Here is a 25,657-nt window from a genome sequence, read left to right on the forward strand (position 1 = left end):
CCAAATCATGGCAACACTCCATGCTACCAATCCCAGGGCAATAGTAGACTATGGACATTTCCTCCAGGAACTTGTCCAAACCTTTTTAAAACCCAGATACACTAACCGCTGTTAGTACATCCTCTGGCAAAGAGTTCCAGAGCTTAACTATTCGTTGAGTGAAAAAATATTTCCTCCTATTTGTTTTAAAAGTATGTCCATCTAACTTCAATGAGTGTCCCCTAGTCTTTGTAATTTTGGAACAAGTAAAAAAATTGATTTACTTCTACTCAGCTCTACACCATTCAAGATTTTGTAGACCTCAATCATATCTCCCCTCAACCGTCTCTTTTCCAAGTTGAAGAGCCCTAACCTCTTTAGCCTTTTCTCATACTGGAGGAGTTCCATCCCCTTTATCATTTTGGTCGCTCTTCTTTGAACCTTTTCTATTTCTGCTATATCTTTTTTGATAAAAGGCGAACAGAACTGAACGCAATACTCAAGGTGAGGTCGCACCATGGAGCGATACAGAGGTATTATAGTATTTTTGGTCTTACTCACCATCCCTTTTTTCAGCTGCTGCTGCACACTGAGCAGAAGATTTCAGTGCATTATCTACAACGACATCTAGAACTTTTTCTTGGTTGCTGCCTCCCCAAGGTGGACCGTAGCACAGATAACTACGATTTGGATTATTCTTTCCAATGTGCATCATCTTGTATTTGTCCACATTAAATTTCACCTACCATTTGGATGTCCAGTCTTCCAATTTCCTAAGGCCTTCCTGCAATATTTCAGAGTCCGCATGTATTTTAACAACCTTTAATAGTTTTGTGTCACCTCACTTGTCATTCCGATTTCCATATCATTTATAAATATGTTAAATAACACCAGTCCCATTACTGATCCCTGTGGCACTCCACTGTTCCCCCTCCTCCATTGAGAGACATGACCATTTAGCCCTACCCTCTGTTTTCTGTTCATTAACCAATTCCTAATCCACACCTGAACATCCTATCCAATGACTCTTTAATTTTCTCAGGAGTCTCTCATGAGGAACTTTATCAAAAGCTTTCTGAAAATCTAGATACACTACCAGGTGAATTTTTGAAAGAGAAGGACGCCCATCTTCCGACACAAATCGGGACATGGGCGTCCTTCTCGCAAGGTCACCCAAATCGGCATAATTGAAAGCCGATTTTGGGCGCCCTCAACTGCTTTCCATCGCGGGGACAACCAAAGTTCACGGGGGCGTGTCGGCAGTGTAGTGAAGGCGGGACTGGGGAGTGCTTAGGAGATAGGCGTCCTTGGCCGATAATGGAAAAAAGAATGGCGTCCCTGACGAACACTTGGGCGACTTTACTTGGTCCATTTTTTTTCACGACCAAGCATCAAAAAGGTGCCCAAACTGACCAGATGACCACCGGAGGAAATCGGGGATCACCTCCCCTTACTCCCCTCAATGGTCACTAACCCCCCCCCCCCCCCCCCTCACCATAAAAAAAAAGTTTAAAAATACTTTTTTGCCGGCCTCAAATGCCATACTCAGGTCCATCGGAGCAGTATGCAGGTACCTGGAGCAGTTGTAGTGGGTGCAGTGTACTTCATACAGGCGGACCCAGGCCCATCCCCCCCACCTGTTACACTTGTGGTGGTAAATGTGAGCCCTCCAAAACCCACCACAAACCCACTGTACCCACATGTAGGTGCACCCCTTCATCCCTAAGGGCTATGGTAGTGGTGTACAGTTGTGGGTTTGGGGTTTTGGGGGGGGGGGGTTGGGGGGTCAGCACCCAAGGTAAGGGAGCTATGCACCTGAGACCTTTTTCTGAAGTCCACTGCAGTGCCCCCTAGGGTGCCCTGATGGTGTCCTGGCATGTGAGGAGGACCAGTGCACTACAAAAGCTGGCTCCTCCCACGACCAAATAGCCTGGATTTGGTCGCTTTTGAGATGGGCGTCCTTGGTTTCCATTATCGCCAAAAACCGGGGAAGACCATCTCAAAAACGACCTAAGGACGACCATCTCTAAGGTCATGAAATTTCATGATTTGAGTGTCCCCGACCGTATTATTGAAACGAAAGATAGACGCCCATCTTGTTTCGATAATACGGGTTGCCCCACCCCTTTATGGGGCTGTCCTGCAAGGACGCCTTTATGAAAACTTGGGCACCCCGTTTGATTATGCCCCTCCGCATCAACCAGCTCACCTTTATCCACATATTTATTTATGCCTTCAAAGAAATGAAGCAAATTGATGTGGCAAGACTTCCCTTGGCTGAACACATTCTGACTCTGTACCATTAAACCAAGATGATAAAACAGATAGTGAACTGCTATTGGAGACTAGATAGGTTACATGGAAGGTAATACAATAAAGGGACACCTAGATTTAGGCACTTTTAAAGCATCTATTGGAAGCCTATTATCTAAAGAAAAGTAGGCACCTACATTTCTTTATAGAATACTAGCGTTAACTTGCCAGAAACACACTTATAATTAAGGTGTGAATACTTATATCAGTTATAGAGCTTCCGGCACTGGGTTCAAAATGGCACCGGTGAACCCTAGAACAAGTCTCCCCCAGCCTCTCTCTCAATCTATCTTTCTTTTTCTCGATTTTACACTCCCTGTTTCACAAAACATCCAAAATAGGATTTAGACGTCATATCGAAAATGGCCCTCCACATCTCCTCCTACACCATTCCTGTTAGAGGAATCCATTTGAATACACAATCCCGCACAATACATCTCACTGCTTTAAAGGGTTAGGATACCCCTGAAGACTTCTAAAGCATTATGTCAGTAAAAACTGGTTTAAAATCTGAAGCTGGTATATAATAAATATGTTAAGTTTATTGTACTATGCAATTTAATAATATGCTTCAGATAAACATCTCAAAGCAAGGAACAATTAAATTCATGAAATGCAAAAAGAAACCTTACAATTCTTCACATAATCCATGGCTTACCTACAGTCAAATTAACCTATTGAGATAATAATAAAGTTTTCAAACTTTTTCTAAAATCTAGGTAATATTCCTCATTACACAAAGATCCCAGAGATCCACTCCAAACTTTAGTACCTAGATAAGATAAAGCAGTCCAACGAATAGTCTCAAGCTTGATTATAGACAAAGACAAAAACTTTAGCGGTGTTTCCTGGGAAAAGTAAAGCATTCCTAACAGAGAATAGATGAGCAACATGTTACCTTAGTGAAGTCGCATATGCAGAAAAACTAAGGGATCCTTTTACAAAGGCGCGCTGAAAATGGCTTGCGGTAGTGTAGGCGTGAGTTTTTGGTGCGCGCTGATCCATTTTTTAGCACGCCTATGTGTCCATTTTGGGTCTGAGACCTTACCGCCAGCCATTGACCTAACAGTAAAGAATCCGGGTGGTAATGACCTACGCGTGTCAAATGCCACTTGGCGCTCGTCTGTTACATGTGTCCAAAAATAAAAAAAAATTTCAGGCGCGTGCCAAAAATGAAATTACCACAAGAGCCACACAGTAGTCGAGAGGTAATTCCATTTTGGCGCGTGTTGGGCAGATGTAGACACTTACGCGGCTTAGTAAAAGAACCCCTAAATGCTACAGACCAGCACTGCACGCATTCATTAAGGGAAATACTATAGATCTATGAAATTGTGACTGATAAATTTATCAATTAACTAAAACATCAAACTGTGGGCAGGGGGGGGGAAATTTTACTTGAAAGTAACAGGAAGTCATCTAGCTTTCTCAAGCTCTGTTTTCTCACAAAGTAAAGAGGACCCAATACAGTACAATTCAAACATACCCACTACAGGCAACAGGGAGATAGATAAATCATGGAAAACTCAAAAGCAATATGCCTTCTAATGCCTCCTGTTATTTATACAGTTCTGGCGTGACTGCTCTCCTTTTGAATGGTTTGAAGCATTCACCTGATACAATTTATGGGCATTACTTTGGAACACTGCAGCCTCATACGCTGGCTTAAGCTCCATGACCTGTTTTAGGCTTGCGCCCGACTTATTTGTGTGACGCTGGTGGTTTGTTCCTCTCTGGGCTGGGCAAGAGATGACATTATGACGCAGAGCCTAAGAAAGCCTCATCTGCATATAAATAGACCTAATCAGAAATGCAAATTGCAATCAGGAGGAATTTTAAAAGCCAGCGATAATTGCACGATTGTGCAGATAACAAAAGGTCAAACACTTGTATTGTTACAGCTTTAAAGTGCTACCAGACTGTGTAATTATTTCTACTTCCCCACTGTGAATAAAAAAACGTGCCAAAGTCAGGCTTGTAGCAATTCATAATTATTATTAATCAACTCCCAAAGCAGATCCTAAAATATTTTTCTGTTACTGTCACAATGAGTATCAGTATCCCGGTTACTCAATTAATAATACCCCACAGGAATAAACGCTACATTAATAACATTATACAAATAATTTTTATGAAAGAATATATTTTAAACAGCAAAATGGAGAGAGAATCCAAAACTCCCCTGAAATACAGTCGTGTCAACAATCTCTGTGCTGACCAAACAATATTAGAGATTAGGCTCTCGTTTGCAATAACACGGGAAATCCCATGTCATTGCATATTGTTAAGAAATGAAAACAAGCAGAAAAAAAAACACACAGGGGTCCTTTTACTAAGCAGTGATAAGCCCAATGCAGCCTTACCGCACCAGCGCCGGACCTTAACTGGGAGTAATCGGGCAGTGCCATGCGCTGCCGGTTACTGCCAGGTTAGCACTGGAGCCCTTACCATCATCTCAATTGATGGCGGTAAGGGCTCCCCACTGAAATGGCCCTGCGGTAAGTGGTTCACTTACCGCACAGCCATTTCTTTTTGCCAAAATTGGACAGCCTTTTACCCGCTACAGTAAAAGGAGGCCTCAGCGCAGATCAAAAACACGCACTGATGCTAGCACAGGCCCCCATTTTACCGCAGCTTAGTACAATAACCCCACAGTTTTCTTTGCCAATAACAGTGCACACCCTTTACAAATAAATTCCCAATACTGTACACATGTGCAAACCCTCATGCACGTGTGCACTATCGAGGAATGCACCCTCTATGCAAATAGTGTGCAGTATTTGCAGAGGGCACATTTTTAGTGACATTGTTCCTGTAACGGCAAAATGGCCAAGAAAACCTGAAGAAAATGAAATTTCCTATAAAAGACATGGCAAACACAAATTGAAATTTTTCTGGCTGTCATCCCTAAACAATATACCAATCCAACAGAACTAGATTATCATAAACAGATTAACCTGGCTATTTTCGGTGATTTTCTTGTCCATGACTGCAAATTAAAATATAATCTGATGCTGCAAAATTTGTGCTTTTGACTCTATTGAAAACAAATACTATTTGCTAAGAAAACACCAGTTTAATCTAAAGTGATCCATATGGGATAGGATATTCTAAATGCTATTGTCCAATCTCCTCACATGGTATCTGTGTCTTTCACTTGGGTGAACAATGTATGTGCTAGAGGGAAAACACTCGTATTATCTGTCAATACTGCTGCCTATTTCCCTCCAGCATTTGCTGAGACCAGAGTACAGAGGAGCCATGGGTCCAGCAGAGTCATTATGATTCTCAAGACCAGCAAGGCAGGAGCAATTCAGCGTCACTTCTGCCCTTAAAGTCCTCACTACGCCTGCAGGTAAAGGATAGGGGGTTCAAAGGTGATTAGTGACATAGGGAAGGGGACATGGGAAACCTCAAGTTTGAAAGTCGGGTGGGGCAGAATTCAACATTGTGCTCCTGGGAATCTGGGAGAGATATCGGAGTAGAAGGGGGATGGGCAACAGAGGCATCATTATTGTACCCTGTCATTTTTGACAGGCTTTTCTACAAGTAAATTATAATTTAAAAAAAACAAACAAGACTTCTTCCCTATCTTTCTATTTTTACATGTTTGCAGTCATTATTGCTCCTGATTAAGTTAGCAGCAGCTTTCCACCTGCAGTTGGTTCTGCTCTGTAGAAGCCTCATTTTGCATTTATCAATCCAGTGAGACAAGTGCACCATCTAGCGCTGTACCTGGGAATCTTAAAGAGCGCTTTCACAGGATGCATGTCAGCCAAAGGAGGGTCTCCATCAGCCAGCTCAATAGCAGTGATCCCAAGAGACCACACGTCACACCGCACGTCATATGAACAGTCATACTGTTGTTCACAAGCAATGACCTGTCAGACAAAGCAGAGGAAGAGAGTGAGACAACGTTAACCCTCTCTAGTACTGAAGTGCTTTTGGAAGTCAGGATTGTGATATCATTCTGCTCATTTCTGTGCTGCTTTTTGACATGATTCTGGGCATAGACTATTATTTATTTTTATCGGGGTTTATTTGAGGGTTTTTTTGTGATTTTATTTTCATATGGTACAGTAATACCTGTGGTTGTCTGGATATCTGCTTGGGCAGAACACAAGCTCGGCCCTTGTCTCCTGTCCCTGGGAAAGGCCAAGAGAAAGAATATCACACACAGACAACTGTTAGTTAATTGTCAAAAGCTTTTAAAAACAACAGTCTCAGTGTTCACCTAACAGCAGTGAATTGACACTGACTGGCTCAATCCACCCTGTCACTCTTGCCTTTTTATTGAAGAGTCTCTGACAGATGTTCATAAATCAACAGGTCAGCAGTCCAAATATTGTAAACATAGCTCTGGAGGAGGAGCAATTTTGTTTTGAGCTAGGTAGTAGAACCTAAATTTACCTTGTGAGCTGGGAGCTGCGCTGGGCATTTTCAGACTTGATTTGATTGGTAACTGAGGTTACCTGTGTCCTAGTCCCACCCACCCTTAGGTAAACTCCCTTTATATAGGGCAATCAAGGGACAAGTATCTTTATTACACTTAATTGGTCAATCCTAATTCTTGTTATTCCCTCTCATAGTTCACCTTTTCACACTTGTGACTCACATCATTATGACCTTCATTCAGTGCCATATATGTTCTGCTTTAATCCTAAGGCAAACTATCTGGAACCTTAGAGCTTGTCCTGTCTCCAAATATCAGCATTGAAAGAAGAGATCAACAAACTCAAGTACGAATTAACTACAATTAAAGAAGCATCCAGGATTACTCATTTCCCAGCTAATTTACCACCACCACTGCCTCAGAGAATGAAATATCAGAGGAATAGATGGGTCACAGTAGGCTCTGGTAGACTAAGATGTATGACACAGAAACACTCGTCCTTCCAAGCGTTGCCCCTGTCAAATTCTTTTCCAGCGTTGCATCATTATGATAGCGAAAAAAGAAATACTGTGGTAGAACCAGAGGCAATGAAAATAGCACAACTCCAGAAACATCCCCCAACTAATGACAGAATTGTGAAAAGCAGAAATGTCTTCCAGGATCTTCAGCTACAAGATGTACAGACCAAATACTGAAAGTGATCCGAGAAGAGAGCGAGGCTTCTAACGATGATGTTGTAATTCACCTGAGGACAAATGACCTGGCCAACGATAGCAAGTTTACAGCACAGAGAGCGTTCCAGAAGTTTGGGGAGGGACTGAAATCTTTGGTTCGGACTGTGGCTTTTTCTGAAGTAATCCCTACGTTGGGGAGGGGAGAGGAAAGACTATGCAAAACAGAAGAATTCAATAAGTGGCTTGAGTCTTGGTGTAAAGAAGAAGGTTTTAGATACATAGGAGAATGGAGTAATACGTGGAAAAATAACAGGCTGTACTGTAATGATGGGCTACATCTTTCTGTGATGGGAAAAAGGATCCTTGGGGAGAAATTCAGACAGTATGTTTCTAGACATTTAAACTAGAGGGTGGGGGTGACAAAAGGAAACAGGGGATTTCGGAAAGTCACCCCCAGAATAAACATGTTGGCAGAGGGAAAGGTCATATAAATATAAAAAGCCACCCAAACTCACTAAGCACATGGAAAGGTATGTGCACAAATGCTCGTAGTCTAAGTAAAAAGGTTCAAGACTTGCAAGTCATGATGTTTGAAGAAAACTTGGAAATTGTTGCTATTACGGAGACGTGGTTCAATGATTCTCATAAATGGGATGTGACCGTACTGGGCTATAATCTTTTTAGGAAGGATAGAGAGGGCCGAAGAGGTGGATGAGTGGCTCTGTATGTGAGAGAGAATATCAGAGCGGCTGAAATGTGGGGAACCTGGGGAAAAGAAGAAGCTTTATGGATCGTCCTAGAAAGAGAAGACGGAACCTGTATCCACACGGGAGTTATCTACAGACCTCCTGCGCAAACGGAGAAGCTAGACAAGGATCTGATAGAAGATATTCAAAAGATTGGTATGAAAGGGGAGGTGCTACTGTTGGGAGATTTCAATTTGTCTGACGTGGATTGGAACATCCCGTCTGCGGAAATCGGAATGAAGTAGGGAGATTGTGGATGCCTGTCAAATTGCTTTGCTCAGACAAATGGTGACGGAACCCACGAAGGAAGGGTCGATGCTGAATCTAGTGCTCACTAATGGAGGTAGTGTTTCCGATATCCGGGTGGGTGCCCACCTTTGTAATAGTGATCATCACACTGTATGGTTTGATATAAGGGCAAAGGCCGGTGCGGATACACAAAACTCAAAGTACTGGATTTCAGACATACTGATTTTGATAAAATGGGGGAATACCTGAAGAAGGAGCTGTTGGCATGGGAAGGCATAGGAGAAGTGGAAAAACAGTGGTCCAAGCTAAAGGCTGCTATAAATATGGCGAATGATCTTTTTGTGAGGAAAGTAAACAAAAACAAGAGAAGCAGGAAGCCTATATGGTTCTCCAAAGAAGTAGCTGAAAAAATAAGAGCAAAAGAGGCTTTGTTCAAGAAATACAAAAGAACGCAATGAGAGGATCACGGAAAAGATTATCAGATTAAACTGAAAGAAGCGAAGAGGGAAATACGGATAGCAAAAGCGCGAGCGGAAGAAAAAAATGGCTAAAGATGTAAAGAGAGGTGACAAGACTTTTTTCAGAAATATTGGAGAAAGGAGAAGAGATAGGAATGGAATTGTGAGACTGAAAGATAATGAGAATGGCTATGTGGAGAGTGATGAAGATAAAGCGAACGTGCAAAACAATTATTTCTCTTCGGTGTTCATGGAGGAAAATCCTGGAGAAGGACCGCGGTTGGCTGCCGAGGGAACATCTGGGAATGGAGTGGATACTGCGCCGTTTATGGAAGAAAGAGTTTATAAACATCTGGAGAATCTGAAGGTGAACAAAGCTATGGGGCCGAATGGGATACATCCCAGGATACTGAAGGAGCTCAGAGAGGTCCTGGCGGGACCACTTAAAGATCTGCTTAATAGATCTTTAGAGATGGGAGAGGTTCCGTGAGACTGGAGATGAGTGGATGTGGTCCCGCTTCACAAAAGTGGAGACAGGGAAGAAGTGGGAAACTACAGACCGGTAAGTCTCACGTCGGTGGTAGGAAAAATAATGGAGTCGCTGCTGAAAGAAAGGATAGTTAACTTTCTAGAAACCGACGGGTTACAGGACCCGAGGCAACATGGCTTTACCAAAGGAAAATCCTGCCAAACGAATCTTATTGACTTTTTTGACTAGGTGACCAAAGAACTGGATGAGGGACGTGCGCTAGATGTAATCTACTTGGACTTCAGCAAAGCCTTTGATACAGTCCCCTACAGAAGACTCGTGAATAAGCTGAAAGGGTTGAACTTAGGACCGAAAGTGGTGAACTGGATAAGAAACTGGTTGACTGACAGGTGGCAGAGGGTGGTGGTAAATGGAATCCGCTCGGAGGAAAGGAAGGTGAGCAATGGAGTTCCTCAGGGGTCAGTGCTGGGGCCTATTCTGTTTAATATATTTGTGGGAGATATTGCTGAAGAGTTGGAAGGAAAGGTGTGCCTTTTTGCGGATGACACGAAAATAGCCAATAGAGTGGATACCCTGGAGAGAGTAGAAACGATGAGAAGGGATCTCCGAACGTTAGAAGAATGGTCGAGGGTCTGGCAGTTAAAATTTAATAGTATTCACTACTGGGGTATAACTATTCCTTCAGGTTTTCTATTTTTTACCGGTTATCAATAGAAATCAAACAAAATAAAACATGGAAAAGAAAATAAGATGATACCTTTTTTATTGGACATAACTTAATACATTTCTTGATTAGCTTTCGAAGGTTGCCCTTCTTCGTCAGATCGGAAATAAGCAAATGTGTTATTTCCGATCTGACAAAGAAGGGCAACCTTCGAAAGCTAATCAAGAAATGTATTAAGTTATGTCCAATAAAAAAGGTATCATCTTATTTTCTTTTCCATGTTTTATGTTGTTTGATTTCTATTGATAACCTTTAAGAGTGGACTACCACGGCTACCACAGCTCTCTACTATTTTTTACCTAAATATAAACCAGTAAACCCTTGATGTGCTGTGTATACACTATATATTACATGCAGTGCAATATTGAATAGCATAAACTTGCCAATCAATCCTTTTTTTTAAATTTTTCTTTTGCATTCAAGTAGTGCTCAGTGACTGGAAAAACACTTCTAGACTGACTGGCAGTCTTTCAGTATGTTTTTCTTCTTTAGTACATCATTGCACTCCACCACCTGCCTATCCTAGATGTTATATTATGTTTCTTTTAAGATGAAAATAATTTCTTTTATATACTGTTTGCAGACTCATAGAAAAAAAACACTTATCTTAATACTTGACAAGTTGGTCCAACTATGTCTAGAAGCGGTCCCAATCACTTTAAAAACGTGCAGTGAAATAAATCAAAATGGAGTTTTTAAACCAGTTCCCAGTTGTCATCCACTGTTGGTGCCCTACATGCAAGCATGTTTCGCCGTAGCGTCTTCAGGGGAACACCATTCTTCAGGCAGGAACAGCTTACACTCTTCTCCCTCAGTCGGCCAGAACACCGGTGCATGCGCAGTGATGCACTTGGGGTGCGGAAACCCAAGAGAGAGATACTGGATAGGAGGGGAGAGATTTTTAAGCTCGACTCAAGAGAGAGACCATGGGGTGTTTGTGTCGGAGGATCTGAAGGTGAAGAAACAATGCGACAAGGTGTGACGGCCATGGCCAGAAGGATGCTAGGCTGCGTAGAGAGGGGCATAACCAGCAGAAGAAAGGAGGTGTTGATGCCCCTCTACAAGTCGTTGGTGAGGCCCCACTTGGAATATTGTGTTCAGTTTTGCTAAAGATGTAAAAAGACTGGAAGCGGTGCAAAGAAAAGCTATGAAAATGGTATGGGATTTGCGTTGCAAACCGTACGAGAAGAGACTTGCTGACCTGAACATGTATACCTTGGAGGAAAGGAGAAACAGGGGTGATATGATACAGACATTCAAATATTTGAAAGGTATTAATCCACAAACGAACCTTTTACGGAGACGGAAAGGCAGTAGAACTAGAGGACATGAATTGAGATTGAAGGGGGGCAGACTCAGGACTAATGTCAGGAAGTATTTTTTCACGGAGAGGGTGGTGGATATGTGGAATGCCCTCCCGCGGGAGGTGGTGGAGAAGAAAATGGTAATGGAATTAAACACAAATGAATCCTGTTTAGAAGGAATGGTTCCATGACATCTTAGCGGAGATTGGGTGGCGACGCCGGTAATTGGAAACAAAACAGGAGCTGGACAGACTTCTACGGTCTACGCCCTGATCATGACTGAATAGATAGGGATGGGCTGGAGTGTAAATTTTAAGGGACTTCAATGTTAGCTTCAGAACTTAGTACAAGAACAGTACTGGGCAGACTTCTACGGTCTGTGCCCTGAGAAAGGCAAGGACAAATCAAACTCGGGTATACATATAAAGTATCAAATACCATGTAAAATGAGTTTATCTTGTTAGGCAGACTGGATGGACCTTACAGGTCTTTATCTGCCATCATTTACTATGTAATAAAGCAAGAACAGTCAGCAGTTAGGTGTTAGAGTCCCACTATTGTAATCAGTAAACAAATACTGATTACATATATATGTTGAATTTCAATTACATATATAAAGCAAAGCTAAAAATATAATTCAACTTTGTACCTTGCTCCTGTTCTATTTGCACAAGAGATGTTTGCAACTTTTAGAAACTTTCTAACAGCTGAACAGGATATTTGCCACATAATAAAACTTACAGAAATGCTTAGTTTACTTGGGAGTCCTTTTACCAAGCCACGCTAAAAAGTGGCCAGCGCTGTTGTCAGTGCATGGGTTTTCAGTGCACTGTGGCCACTTTTATTGTGGCGGTAAAATGGCTGTCTTTCCATATTTTTTTTTCTAATGGCCAGAAGCTAATTTTCCCATTAGTGTGTGGCCATTATGCCACCTATTTAGGAGGTGGTAAGGGCTCCCGTGCTACTCCCACACCTATTCTCTGCCCATAGGTACACCTCCCGCATTGAAATTTTTTTTTTTTAATTTCTAGAATGGAATTAGTGTACACTAAGCAGAAACCTACTGCAGGACGCCTCAGAGTGTCCCATGGTAATACTCTTTTAGCAAGTGGTAGGCCCACATTAGGCCCCTTTATTTCTCTACCCATACATTTGTTTTTGTTACATTTGTACCCCGTGCTTTCCCACTCATGGCAGGCTCAATGCGGCTTACATGGGGCAATGGAGGGTTAAGTGACTTGCCCAGAGTCACAAGGAGCTGCCTGTGCCTGAAGTGGGAATTGAACTCAGTTCCACAGTTCCCCAGGACCAAAGTCCACCACCCTAACCACTAGGCCAGTCCTCCACTTAAACCTTGATACTCTTCTCTGGATAGAGGGATCCTATTTGCATAAAAGTCTGCATGGTCTTCACATGCACAGTTAACATACACATGTGGAGATGGACATGGGGGAAGCCAGTGCTTGCCCTGGGACTGATAGCATGGAATGGTGCTAATTGGGTTTCTGCCAGGTACTTGTGACCTGGATTGGCCACTACTGGAAGCAGGATACTGGGCTAGATGGACCATTGGTCTAGCTCAATATGGCTATTCTTATGTTCTTATGATTACAAAGCAATATATATCCATTTTCTGATCTTTCCTAATTTATTGAAACTGGTATACAACATGAAGGGCCATTTTACACAGAACACAAAGATCATAAGTACATACGTATTGCCACACTGGGAAAGACCAAAGGTCCATCAAGCCTAGTATCCTGTTTCCAACAGTGGCCAATTCAGGTCACAAATACCTGGCAAGATCCCTGAAAAGCTCAATACATTTTATGATGCTTATCCCAGAAATAAGCAGTGGATTTTCCCAAGTCAATTTAATAATGGTCTATGGACTTTTCCTTTAGGAAGCCGTCCAGACCCTTTTTAAACCCCACTAAGCTAAGTGCACATAAATTCTCAGTCACATACAGTGAAAGCAGTCATTGTAGAAATATACACCTGGAAAAAATTACCTGTCACAATCACATGCGTAGTTCACCTGAATGAAGAACACAGATACCATGTGAACAGATTGGAGGTGGCAATTTTATAACTTCCACATAGAAGTAGTGACATTTACACATGTACCAATCAGGGGCGTATCTGCGTGGGGCCACAGGGGCCTGGGCCCCCGCAGATTTTGCCCTGGCCCCCGTCCCCGCCATCAACCCTCCCCCGTTGCTTACTTTTGCTGGCGGGGGGCCCCAACCCCCGCCAGCCGAGGTCCGACCCGCAATCTCCATATTTCGTCTTCCTCCGTGGCCATGTGCTTCAAGGAAGTAACACTGCAGTGCTGATTGGTTGAATCCAGTTCGGCGTCTGACGTCGCTGCGACGTCAGACGCCGAACTGGATTCAACCAATCAGCACTGCAGCGTTACTTCCTTGAAGCACATGGCCACGGAGGAAGACGAAATATGGAGATTGCGGGTCGGACCTCGGCTGGCGGGGGTTGGGGCCCCCCGCCAGCAAAAGTAAGCAACGGGGGAGGGTTGACGGCGGGGAGGGGGTGGAGAGAAGAGGTGGCGGCGGCGGCGGGGGGGGGGGGAGGGAGACAAAAATGTGCCCCCCTCTCTGGCTCTGGCCCCCCCTACCGCCGGATTCCAGATACGCCCCTGGTACCAATACCAATACCAAATGATACTTACAGTGGGGGAAATAAGTATTTGATCCCTTGCTGATTTTGTAAGTTTGCCCACTGACAAAGACATGAGCAGCCCATAATTGAAGGGTAGGTTATTGGTAACAGTGAGAGATAGCACATCACAAATTAAATCCGGAAAATCACATTGTGGAAAGTATATGAATTTATTTGCATTCTGCAGAGGGAAATAAGTATTTAATCCCTCTGGCAAACAAGACCTAATACTTGGTGGCAAAACCCTTGTTGGCAAGCACAGCGGTCAGACGTCTTCTGTAGTTGATGATGAGGTTTGCACACATGTCAGGAGGAATTTTGGTCCACTCCTCTTTGCAGATCATCTCTAAATCATTAAGAGTTCTGGGCTGTCGCTTGGCAACTCGCAGCTTCAGCTCCCTCCATAAGTTTTCAATGGGATTAAGGTCTGGTGACTGGCTAGGCCACTCCATGACCCTAATGTGCTTCTTCCTGAGCCACTCCTTTGTTGCCTTGGCTGTATGTTTTGGGTCATTGTCATGCTGGAAGACCCAGCCACGACCCATTTTTAAGGCCCTGGCGGAGGGAAGGAGGTTGTCACTCAGAATTGTACGGTACATGGCCCCATCCATTCTCCCATTGATGCGGTGAAGTAGTCCTGTGCCCTTAGCAGAGAAACACCCCCAAAACATAACATTTCCACCTCCATGCTTGACAGTGGGGACGGTGTTCTTTGGGTCATAGGCAGCATTTCTCTTCCTCCAAACACGGCGAGTTGAGTTCATGCCAAAGAGCTCAATTTTTGTCTCATCTGACCACAGCACCTTCTCCCAATCACTCTCGGCATCATCCAGGTGTTCACTGGCAAACTTCAGACGGGCCGTCACATGTGCCTTCCGGAGCAGGGGGACCTTGCGGGCACTGCAGGATTGCAATCCGTTATGTCGTAATGTGTTACCAATGGTTTTCGTGGTGACAGTGGTCCCAGCTGCCTTGAGATCATTGACAAGTTCCCCCCTTGTAGTTGTAGGCTGATTTCTAACCTTCCTCATGATCAAGGATACCCCACGAGGTGAGATTTTGCGTGGAGCCCCAGATCTTTGTCGATTGACAGTCATTTTGTACTTCTTCCATTTTCTTACTATGGCACCAACAGTTGTCTCCTTCTCGCCCAGCGTCTTACTGATGGTTTTGTAGCCCATTCCAGCCTTGTGCAGGTGTATGATCTTGTCCCTGACATCCTTAGACAGCTCCTTGCTCTTGGCCATTTTGTAGAGGTTAGAGTCTGACTGATTCACTGAGTCTGTGGACAGGTGTCTTTCATACAGGTGACCATTGCCGACAGCTGTCTGTCATGCAGGTAACGAGTTGATTTGGAGCATCTACCTGGTCTGTAGGGGCCAGATCTCTTACTGGTTGGTGGGGGATCAAATACTTATTTCCCTCTGCAGAATGCAAATAAATTCATATACTTTCCACAATGTGATTTTCCGGATTTAATTTGTGATGTGCTATCTCTCACTGTTACCAATAACCTACCCTTCAATTATGGGCTGCTCATGTCTTTGTCAGTGGGCAAACTTACAAAATCAGCAAGGGATCAAATACTTATTTCCCCCACTGTATATCCTGTATATACCATAACAAGTTCAATGAGATTCACAATTAACAAGAAAACTAGGCATACCTAGAGAGTTACAGATATAAAAACATAAAACACACCTATTAAAATACTTATAATTACAAATTTTTGAACTAATCAAGTTTTAACATTTTTCCTAAACTGTAAATAATCACTATGGAAACTGAGACGAATAAGAGACCATTTCCCTACACAATCTTTTTGAATACTGGTCCAATCAACGATACTATTGCAACTAGACTACTGAAGTGCAGAATATGTAGGGTGCAAAGAAAACACACTAAAATTGCTGCAAACAGTCCAAAACACAGCAGCAAGACTGATTTTCAAGAAATTGAAACATAAAAAAACAACCCCACTGCTTGAAACACTACATTGGCTACCAATCAAGGCAAGAATATTTTTCAAAGCGAGCACCCTAATTTTCAAGATACTATTCAGAATGGCACCCGAATATATGCTTAACATGACTGAACAATCCTCAAGAAATGCCAGCCCAGAAAACAGAAACTACCAACTCCTATATCTACCCAACTGCAAAAACACCATCTACAAAACTATCAACACAGCAGGATTTAGCTACCTGGGTTCCAAATGGTGGAACTCAATACCATAAACTATAAGAAGCATCACAAATCGCCTCCAATTCAGAAAAGAAATGAAAACCTACCTCTTCAAAACATTTTACAGCTAATCACAACGATATTGTCACCTTCCTTTCAAATCTACCTCTTCAAAAACAATATGAATAAATATCATCAAAACTCTACAATTGAACAGAAAAGATACCACTACCTTTTCCACTTCAAACCTCTCTCTTCAAAAACTCTATGAATAACCACATGAACTATAGATACCCTCTCAACATTGCACAACACTACTGTAACTCCTCCAAAATGTAAACTGTAAGCCACTTTGAACCGAAACTTGTTTTTGGACAATAGTGGGATACAAGAATACATAAAATAAATAAATGCTATTTCTAAGATCATCATTCCAAATCCTCACCACTTGATAAGGGAAAGCAGTCTTAAAAACTATTTTATATTTAACCCTTTTTCCTCATGGAAAATGAAGTAACATTCAATTCCTTAAACTTTGAATATTGCTAAAAGATGGTAAAAATATCAATGAAGATATAAATGGGGGTAATTCACCATATAAAATTTTAAAAACCATAGTGCATACTTTAAACATCACACAAGACTGAATGGGAACCAATCTGCCTTATGAAAAGGGCATCACCCTCTCAAACCTTTTTGCTGAATACAGCAGTCTCGCTGTTGTGTTCTGCAAGGTCTGTAAATGTTCTTACTAAAACATCCAAACATCCTGCATATAACAGATTACAATAATCCTGGTTAACAACAAGAGCTTGTACAACTATCTTAAACTGATCAAAACGCAAATAAACCTTTCATCATCAAAGGTGTCTCATACAGAAGAAAACCTTTTTTTATAATTTCGATACATGATTATCGAATGACAAAGCACAATCCAGATTAACACCTACAGCTTTCATAGATGTTTCCAATGTACTGTAACTGCCCAATATTACAAACTTACATGTGTAAGTGCCGCCAATTAAGTAGTGAGCTTTCAATTTTAATTTGGTTTCATTTTAAAGACAGAAACAAACAATGGGGGATTAAAAACGACTCTCTTAATCCCTTATGTAAAACCCTAGCCAAAATGAGTACTTGTTTAAAAAATCTGGGCATTCGTGGCTCTGAGATGATGTGAAACCCAATGGGGATGTTTTATTTTTCTACGTACATGTGTTTTGTATTTCCATTGTGAAATGGGGGAAACATTGTAGATTTTTGCCACACCCAAGCCCATACAAACCATGCCCCCTTGAAATTTCTACATGGTGTAGATCTCTATGTGTAAACACTAATTTCTGAAAAACCTCTATTTATACCTGTATGTGATCTACATGTGTAAACATTGTTGTTTATTTATTTATTTGTTACATTTGTACCCCACATTTTCCCACCTATTTGCAGGCTCAATGTGGCTTACTTACATAGTACCGTCAAAGGCGTTCGCCAAGTCGGTTAATAACAAATACAATACAAATACAAGGTTATATAGTGATCGAGTGAGGTAGTTGTAGACATCATTGTGTCTATCATCATTGTGTGATCACTAACTAGCAGTACGATTTAAAATGGAGGGGTTTAATATTCAAAGATGCTTTGGGTAGAAGTGGATTAATGCCGGTGAGATGGATATGCAGCAGTACTAACCCGATAATGCCACTGAATATTTCCTTGACCACCTTGGTGCCACCCTAATAGTGCGGAGTTGTCTGTTATGTGGAGCTGGAGGTTGTTCGATTAGCGGTGATATTTTATAGTAGCACTGCTTTCATGCACGTGCCACAGGTATCTCTACTCCCAACTCCCGGCAGCATTCAGCCTACTGGGGTATGATGAAATGCTTGACAGGGCAATATACCCCTGAATTTAAAGAAGACTGCTCAAGGCAGTGGCGTGCCAAGGGGAGCAGTGGGGGCGGTCTGCCCCGGGTGCACGCCGCTGGGGGGGTGCCGCGCACCTGTCGGCTCTTCGTTTTCATGCTCCCTTTGCCCCGGAACAGGTTACTTCCTGTTCCGGGGCAGAGGGAGCATAAAAACGAAGAGCCGGCAGGCGTGCGGCACCCCCCCAGCAGCGTGCACCCGGGGGGGGGTCTTTCGCCAGGGGATCGGGGGTTCTTTCGCCGGGGGGGGCATTGCGCTGTTCTGGGGGGGCGCTGCACTCGGGGGGCGGGGCGCATTGGCGATCCGCCCCGGGTGTCAGCCCCCCTAGGAACGCCACTGGCTCAAGGACTTGTATTAAGGAACTGTTTGAAACTTTATCCATTGATTTTGTGTAGTTTTGGGTGTTTTTTAAAAATATTTTGCTCTTCTTTTCTTCCCTGACTATGCTTATTTTGGGGGAGTCACTAGTGTTTCTATTTATAGATACCTCTTGTGTGAACTTGTACTTATTCCAGAGCCTTTGAATGTTTTATTCTTGTGTGTCATTACACTGAAGTTCTTGAGATGTTTCACTTCCCTTACTACCAAAACCCTTTCAAATTACTCTTGTGTGTGTGTATGTTTTAGCTATTTTTTCTATATCTTCTCTCCAAGACTACGCTCACCCATGAGTGAGATGGCTCGCAAGCAAGGTTATTCATTTACCACAGGAGTCAGCAACCTGTGGTACTAAGATACTGCAAGTTGCTAACTCCCATGGTAAATCAAGGTGTGATAAAAGCATGCCTTTTACCATAACTTTGATAACTTCCCCCAAAATAGTTTCATAACGAAAAAAGAACATTAGCATTCAAATGTGAAATTTTAGCAGTGAATTCTGATTCACAGTATGCACCTCAGTATTTCAGGAAGTAAAGTAAGATAAGTGACACTGGAAGAATGTTTTATGTCTTAAGATTTCCATTCTGTATCACTTGTCTCACTTTACTTTCTGAAATATTAAGGTCCATGCTGTGAATCAGAATTCATTGCTAAAATTTCACATTTGAATGCTACTCAAGTGCACAGCCAAAATGCTCAACTGATTAGGAATTAATGTTAGAAAAGTAGTGAGCCAGGTGTTTTTAACCTGTAGCTGGCTCTGAATTATAAGATGCTGGCAACAGACTGATAAATAAAATGGGTGGCCAGAGAATGCTTCCAATGATTTGATGTGCTGTATTTTCTACATTGCAAATGTTTAATCCCCTAAAATAAGGGTTCAATGCGATGTAAAATTAAGAATACCCTCACAAGCATTTTGAATATCATCTAACATAAGTAATTGAAAACAGTTAAATAGTTAATAACAACATTTGAAAAAAATAAGTCTTTCAACATCTTCCGAAGTTTTAAATAATTCTCTCAACTCTAATACCCAATGGGAGGGAATTTCATAATGGAACAACAACCAAAAAATTGTATTAAATACCTTTTGAAATCGCATCTTTCAGAATGATATTGGTCGAAGAGTCAATTGATTAAGCAATCTTAATGAGGAGCCAAATAAGGATTTTAAAACTGTACTTATCAAAAGACATGCTGTGAACCCATAAAGAAACTGATACATTAAGAATAACATTTTAAAAGAAACATGCTCCTTTACCGAAAGCCAATGCAACTTCATCATATAACTTGAAGTGCTAGTATATCTATTTATTTTGAAAATTAACCTCACAGCCATTTTTTTAATAAGTTGTAATTTATGTAAGTATTTGGAGCATATCCCCTAATACCATGCATTGCAATTGTCAAGATGAGAAAGTATCATTGTCTGAACTAGGAGAGCAAACGTCTCCTTTGTGAAAAAAGAACTGATCAGCCTCAATTGCCTTCATTCAAACAATGTCTTCCTCCAGACATTATTAACATGTGGACTATAGGTCAAAGAAGAATCTAAGATCATTCCCAGTACCCGAGACTCAGATTCTATTGGTAAAATCCTATCATCTGCCAGCCTGATGGAAGAGGGTACACTTGCATCAGATTTGTTGAACAATAGAGCTTTTGTCTTGTTTGAATTCAATTTTAATTTGTTTGACAGACAATTTGGAAATCACAGGAGGTACAGGTAGCAAAAATAATACGCCATCCGCATAAGATAGCAACAACTCTCCGGTGTTCAACTTAAGTTGCTCTAAAAAAGGGAAGAAAGCATTAAATAATATCGGTGACAGTGGTGAACCCTGGGGGACTCCACACCATGGAGAGAGACTAGGCTAGGAATGTACATTTGTTTGAAATAACAAAACATATATGACATTTCCCTTGTCGTTTCTAATCTAAAATGACAGGAATAACCCATGAAAGACCTCTTTCTATCTAGTGTTGTTAAGTATCAGCATATTTTCCCTAATGTTAATAGTTGTGTCTTGTATTTCTGGTAATCTTGGTTCCTGTTTCTTTTCTGGACCAGCAGGAAACAGCTCGGGCAGTCTCTGGGCTTGTTTCCTGTTGCTACAACAGGCTCATAAACTAGATTAGAACAAGACAAGAACTAGGATATCTTGAGTAATCCTCTTTCTTATCTTGTTCTAGACTAGTGTTTCCCCAAGTCCAGTCCTGGAGTACCCCTTGCCAGTCAGGTTTTCAGGATATCCACAGTGAATATGCATGAAAGAGATTTGCATAGACTGCCTCCATTATATGCAAATCTCTTTCATGCATATTCATTGTGGATAACCTGAACACCTGACTGGCAAGGAGTACTTCAGCACCAGACTGGGGAAACATCAAAACTCAGGAGTCCCTGATAAGGATTGTGTGATAGAATGAACCAGCCAAAGCACTTTTTTTCTGAAAGAATGACTCAGTCCCCTAAATAAAAAAATGCTAATAGAACTCAGCTAAATTTGAGTCTAACCTGAAAGGACTGTGGAAAAAAAAACAAAATGACAAGTTTCTTTCCAGTGTCATTATGTTTCAGCAATTTTTTCCAGTGCACAAGTCGGTTTTCAACCTATGTTATAGAAAACAGCTGCTTTCCAGAAGGAAATAGTCTGCCTCTTGAGATTCTGTTCTAGCTAGCCCACACCTAACTGTGTCTTGTATTTTTGATAATCTTGGTTCCTGTTTTATGACTGACCCAACAGGAACCAGCCCAGGGTAGGCTTGAAGATTTCTGCCCCATCTCTGGGCTTGTTTTCTGTTGCTTCAGTGTTGTTCTTGTCCAGTTTTGCCCTAAAACAAATTACAGAAATAAAACAAAGCAAAAAAAAAAAAAACTACAAATGACAGAAAACGGAAAAAAGATTTTTTTTATGCCTGCACATCCTTAATCATGGGTAATAAAAACTTCACGCCAAGTTGCCAAGTTTGAAACAATAAATAAATAATATATCAAAAAGGAAACTACAGTTCTCAAAGCTTAATATGTCATTTATTTATATGTGTAGATTTCATGCATGCTCAAAACTCAGCACCCAAAAAAGGCACAAAGTTAAATAGCAAAATCATAACAATTACAACATGAAATTCATGTTGACAAAATGAGAATTAAAGATAATCTCTGAGGGTCAATAATCAGCCATTTTTACAAGGATAAATGCATGTCTATCTGTGTATAAGTATAGTTGAATTATCTCCCACACTGGTGAACGAAGGGGGAAATAATCAGACAGAATTTTTTATGAACAGTGTGCATACTTCCTTCCCACTCAAAGAAAGGGAAGGAATTAGGTCAGGGGCAAGAAGGATTCAATTTGAAATCTCTGCACGTACGTTCCAGCATGTGCTATGTGTCTTCTTCAGTACATGTTGGAAGGATTTTCAAAGGCAAATTCCACAAGACTGCAATACACCTGCAAGACTGCAACTCTGCAGAAACTTTCATTATTGTCCACTAAGTTATCACATAATGCGTTTTCACATGCACTTTTCAATTTTATATGATATTGTTTGTATATACACAAAACATTCTATATAACAACTCTGAATAGTATGGCAACAAAATGGCATCTACTGTAGGTTCTATTTACTAAAGAGCATTAACCCACTATCACCCATTAAGGGGGGGGGGGGAGACGTTATCAGAATGTGTTTGGGCCTTAAGTTACTTTAATTGCCCCTTAACACAACTTAAAGGGCTCTAACACAGTTTGTCATACCCTAAAATAGCAATATTTAGGTCACCGAAGAAAGAAAATCACTGAGATGGAAGAACAAACAAGCCACTACGATGCCACAACAGGAAGGGAAGAAGTAGAGTTGGACAAACGTTCTTGTGTGAGCATCTTGTGTTGGAAGATCTTCTACAACCTTACTTCTTCCCTTCCAATATTTAGGTCACTGTAGGTATCATAATAATAAGATACAAAACATGCAAATGCAATTAAAACACCTCATTACTATGTAAAAACCATAACTGACTTGCAATGACCACTGGGTACACATACCACAAGTTGCTTTATGGCCCAAAAGTTACAAAATAACCCCAGCCAAAAGTGTACTTTCCCTTTCTAAAGTTGCCTCTATTTATATGTACAGTGGCCACATCCAATCATGTGGCTGCCCTAGTCCTGTTCATGAAACAGTAAAGTATGCTGCCTCCCACAACTTGTCTTCAGAGTCCAGTATGAAGAATGTAAAGCAGAAGAAAGTGTATTTATCACTCTAAATAGAGTTCTTGGCTGTCAGATGTTAATGTAACCCATTCCATTTTTATCAAATTTCAACCAATTCCCAGATTATTGTAAGTGTTTAAGACTTGGAGAATTCTGATGTTAATTTATACTTGTGTGATTCTTTTTTTAACCATCTGCTTAGTCCTCTGGAAAACTTTCTCAATCATATGTCCTCTACTGTATACTGCTTAATTATTGTCGTTCATTATAAAGTTTAGCTTTACTTTTAGTGCACGTCTTCAGTACTGTGTGCAATTCTGGTCACCACATCTCAAAAAAGATATAGTGGAATTGGAAAAGGTACAGAGAAGGGTGACGAAAATGATAAAGGGAATGAGATGATTTCCCTATGAGGAAAGGCTAAAGCAGACAGCTGTGGAGAGATATGATAGAGGTCTATAAAATACTGAGTGGAGTGGAATGGGTAGACATGAATCACTTGTTTACTCTTTCCAAAAATATTAGGACTAGGGGACATGCAATGAAGCTACTAAGTAGTAAATTTAAAACAAACCACAGAACGTGTAATTAAACTCTGGAATTTGTTGCCAGAGAATGTGGTAAAAGCAGTTAGCTTAGCAGAGTTTTAAAAAAGTTTGGCTACTTTCCTAAAAGAAAAGTCCATAAGCCATTATTAAAATAAGCTTGGGAATATCCACTGCTTATTTCTAGTATAAGCAACATAAAATCTGTTTTACTGTTGTGGGACCTTGCCAGGTACTTGTAACCTGGATTGGCCACTGTTGGAAACTGGATACTGGGCTTGATAAATCTTCGGTCTGTCTCAGTATGGCAGTGCTTATATTCTTAAGTTCTAAAGCCAGAAATCAAAGCAGCAGAAACATAATGAGCAAACTCTGCCTACCTCAGGTGCCATCCAAAATGGTGTGCCAACAGATGTGTTCCGCCGGAGCCGGGCACTGGTCAGTTGTGCTGAAACTCCTATGACAGAGACAAGACATGGTAACACAATTTAAGGAAACATGAGATAGGCTCAGAGAATCTTTAGCTGAGAAGAAGTGAAGGGGAAAATCAGTGATCAACTGGGGATTTGTGACATTGCACCCAGAGTGAAGGTCAGTAGACTACATTTAACTAATGACACTTATCTGCCATCCTTTTCCTATGATTTTTTAAAAACGTTTTATAGTCAAATATGTTTTTGGCAAATTACAGATATAGTTCAAACTATGGGCCTCTTTTACACAGCTGTGCTAGTGATTCCCACATGGCAAATGAGAGGAAGCCCATAGGAATTGAATGGACTTCCATTCATTTGCCGCACCGAGAATCGGTAGCGTGGCTTTGCAAAAGACGCCCTACGTGTACAAATATTTAAAGATACAAGTAGTCACATCAGAAGGAAGAGGCCACATTTTCTGCGAAAAGAACTTTTGTAATTCCCAAAGTTTGGCTCTTTAAACATTCATTACTCTTATAAAGGTGTCATCTTTACCTCACTACTTTTTGGTCTTTCTTTTAACTAATCATATTTCTGATGTCTTCTGGCTTATATGATGATGCAATCCTTTGCATAAATGCTTGAGAATTAACCTCAAAGCACTATGCACCAGTGATCTGCAATATTTTCTAATTATAATTTTGTGATTGGCAAAAAGCAAATCATCTAACCTTCCACCAGTGTCTGGGGAATGATTAAAATAAATGTTTCATTTGTTAAAGTATTTCAGCACCACAGCTTTTGTCAAAATGGGGCAAACCTGAAGAAAATGACTTTGCTGGTTTAAAGAAACGTATATATTCAGTCATCCCTTTAGTTTATTAAAAGGTATTACTGTTAGACTACATGCACATTCAGTAATGCAGGGGAATCTTAATGAGTCAAGAGAGAATGAAAGCTTAGGGATCCTTTTACCACGCTGCAGTAAAAGGTGGCTTTAGGCACTCTTATGCAGGTTTTTCCTTGTACAGCTATGAGAAACTGGCCGATTTTCTATTTTTTGAATTAATGACCATTAGCGTGTGGCCATTAAAATATTTATTTATTGATTGATTGATTGGGATTTATTAACCACCTTTATGAAGAGATTTGTCCACTTACTGCCACCTATTTTGTAGGTGGTAAGGGCTCATGTGTTAATCCTGCACTAATCAGATCACGGGTAATGTACATTCGCTAATTACTGCAGAAACAGCCACTCTCCGCCACCCAGACACACCCCCTCTGCAATAAAAAATAAAATAGTTTTTAGTGCATGATTTGCTCATACAGATTCTAAAATTAAAACAGGATGCCATTTTAAGCTGCATAGTAAAAGGGTCCCTTAGTTTGTTGAACTAGAATATAAGGGTTGTATCTTGAATCCAGTATGGTACTTCGGATCGCAATGTGCTTGGAATGACTACCAATATACTGATTTCTGTGTATTTATGTTACTATGAAACTTGTTCACTCCATTACACAGTAACATAGTCGCTGAGGAGAGAACAGCTGGCCCACCTAGTCTGACTAGTTTCCATTCCATTGCAGAGATACATCCTAGCTTTAGAAGTTTGACCCCCCACCCCTACCCCACACACACACCCTTAAGGGAATTGGCAGTCAGCTTTTGTGTGGCTCCTCATAAGCTCCATGGAGGTGTGGAGGAGTAGCCTAATGGATAGTGCAGCGGGCTTTGATCCTGGCAACCTGCGTTCAATTCCCACTGCAGCTCCTTGTGACCTTGAGCAAGTTATTTAACCCTCTATTGTCCCAGGTACAAAAAACTTAAGATTGTGAGCCCCCTATGGACAGAGAAAGTACCTGTATATAATGTGTGTACAGCGCTGTGAATGTCTAATAGCACTACAGAAATGATTAGTAGTCGTAGTACTCTATACTGTCCTGAATAAATAACTACACAAGATGCAATCCAAGTCCAAC

The 25,657-nt window shown here is 41.2% G+C and overlaps 1 protein-coding gene across 1 annotated transcript in view; it reads right to left on the bottom strand.

The window, feature by feature from the left end:
- Nucleotides 1-25,657, bottom strand: part of MYO3B (myosin IIIB) — a 634,284-nt gene that overhangs the window by 513,608 nt on the left and 95,019 nt on the right. Inside the window, 2 exon segments of the mRNA XM_030210853.1 lie at nucleotides 6,028-6,173; nucleotides 23,639-23,715. Coding sequence (XP_030066713.1) covers nucleotides 6,028-6,173; nucleotides 23,639-23,715 — 223 coding nt within the window.

This window comes from Microcaecilia unicolor, chromosome 7 (genome assembly GCF_901765095.1).
Source record: "Microcaecilia unicolor chromosome 7, aMicUni1.1, whole genome shotgun sequence".
In the NCBI taxonomy this organism is placed as follows: domain Eukaryota; kingdom Metazoa; phylum Chordata; class Amphibia; order Gymnophiona; family Siphonopidae; genus Microcaecilia; species Microcaecilia unicolor.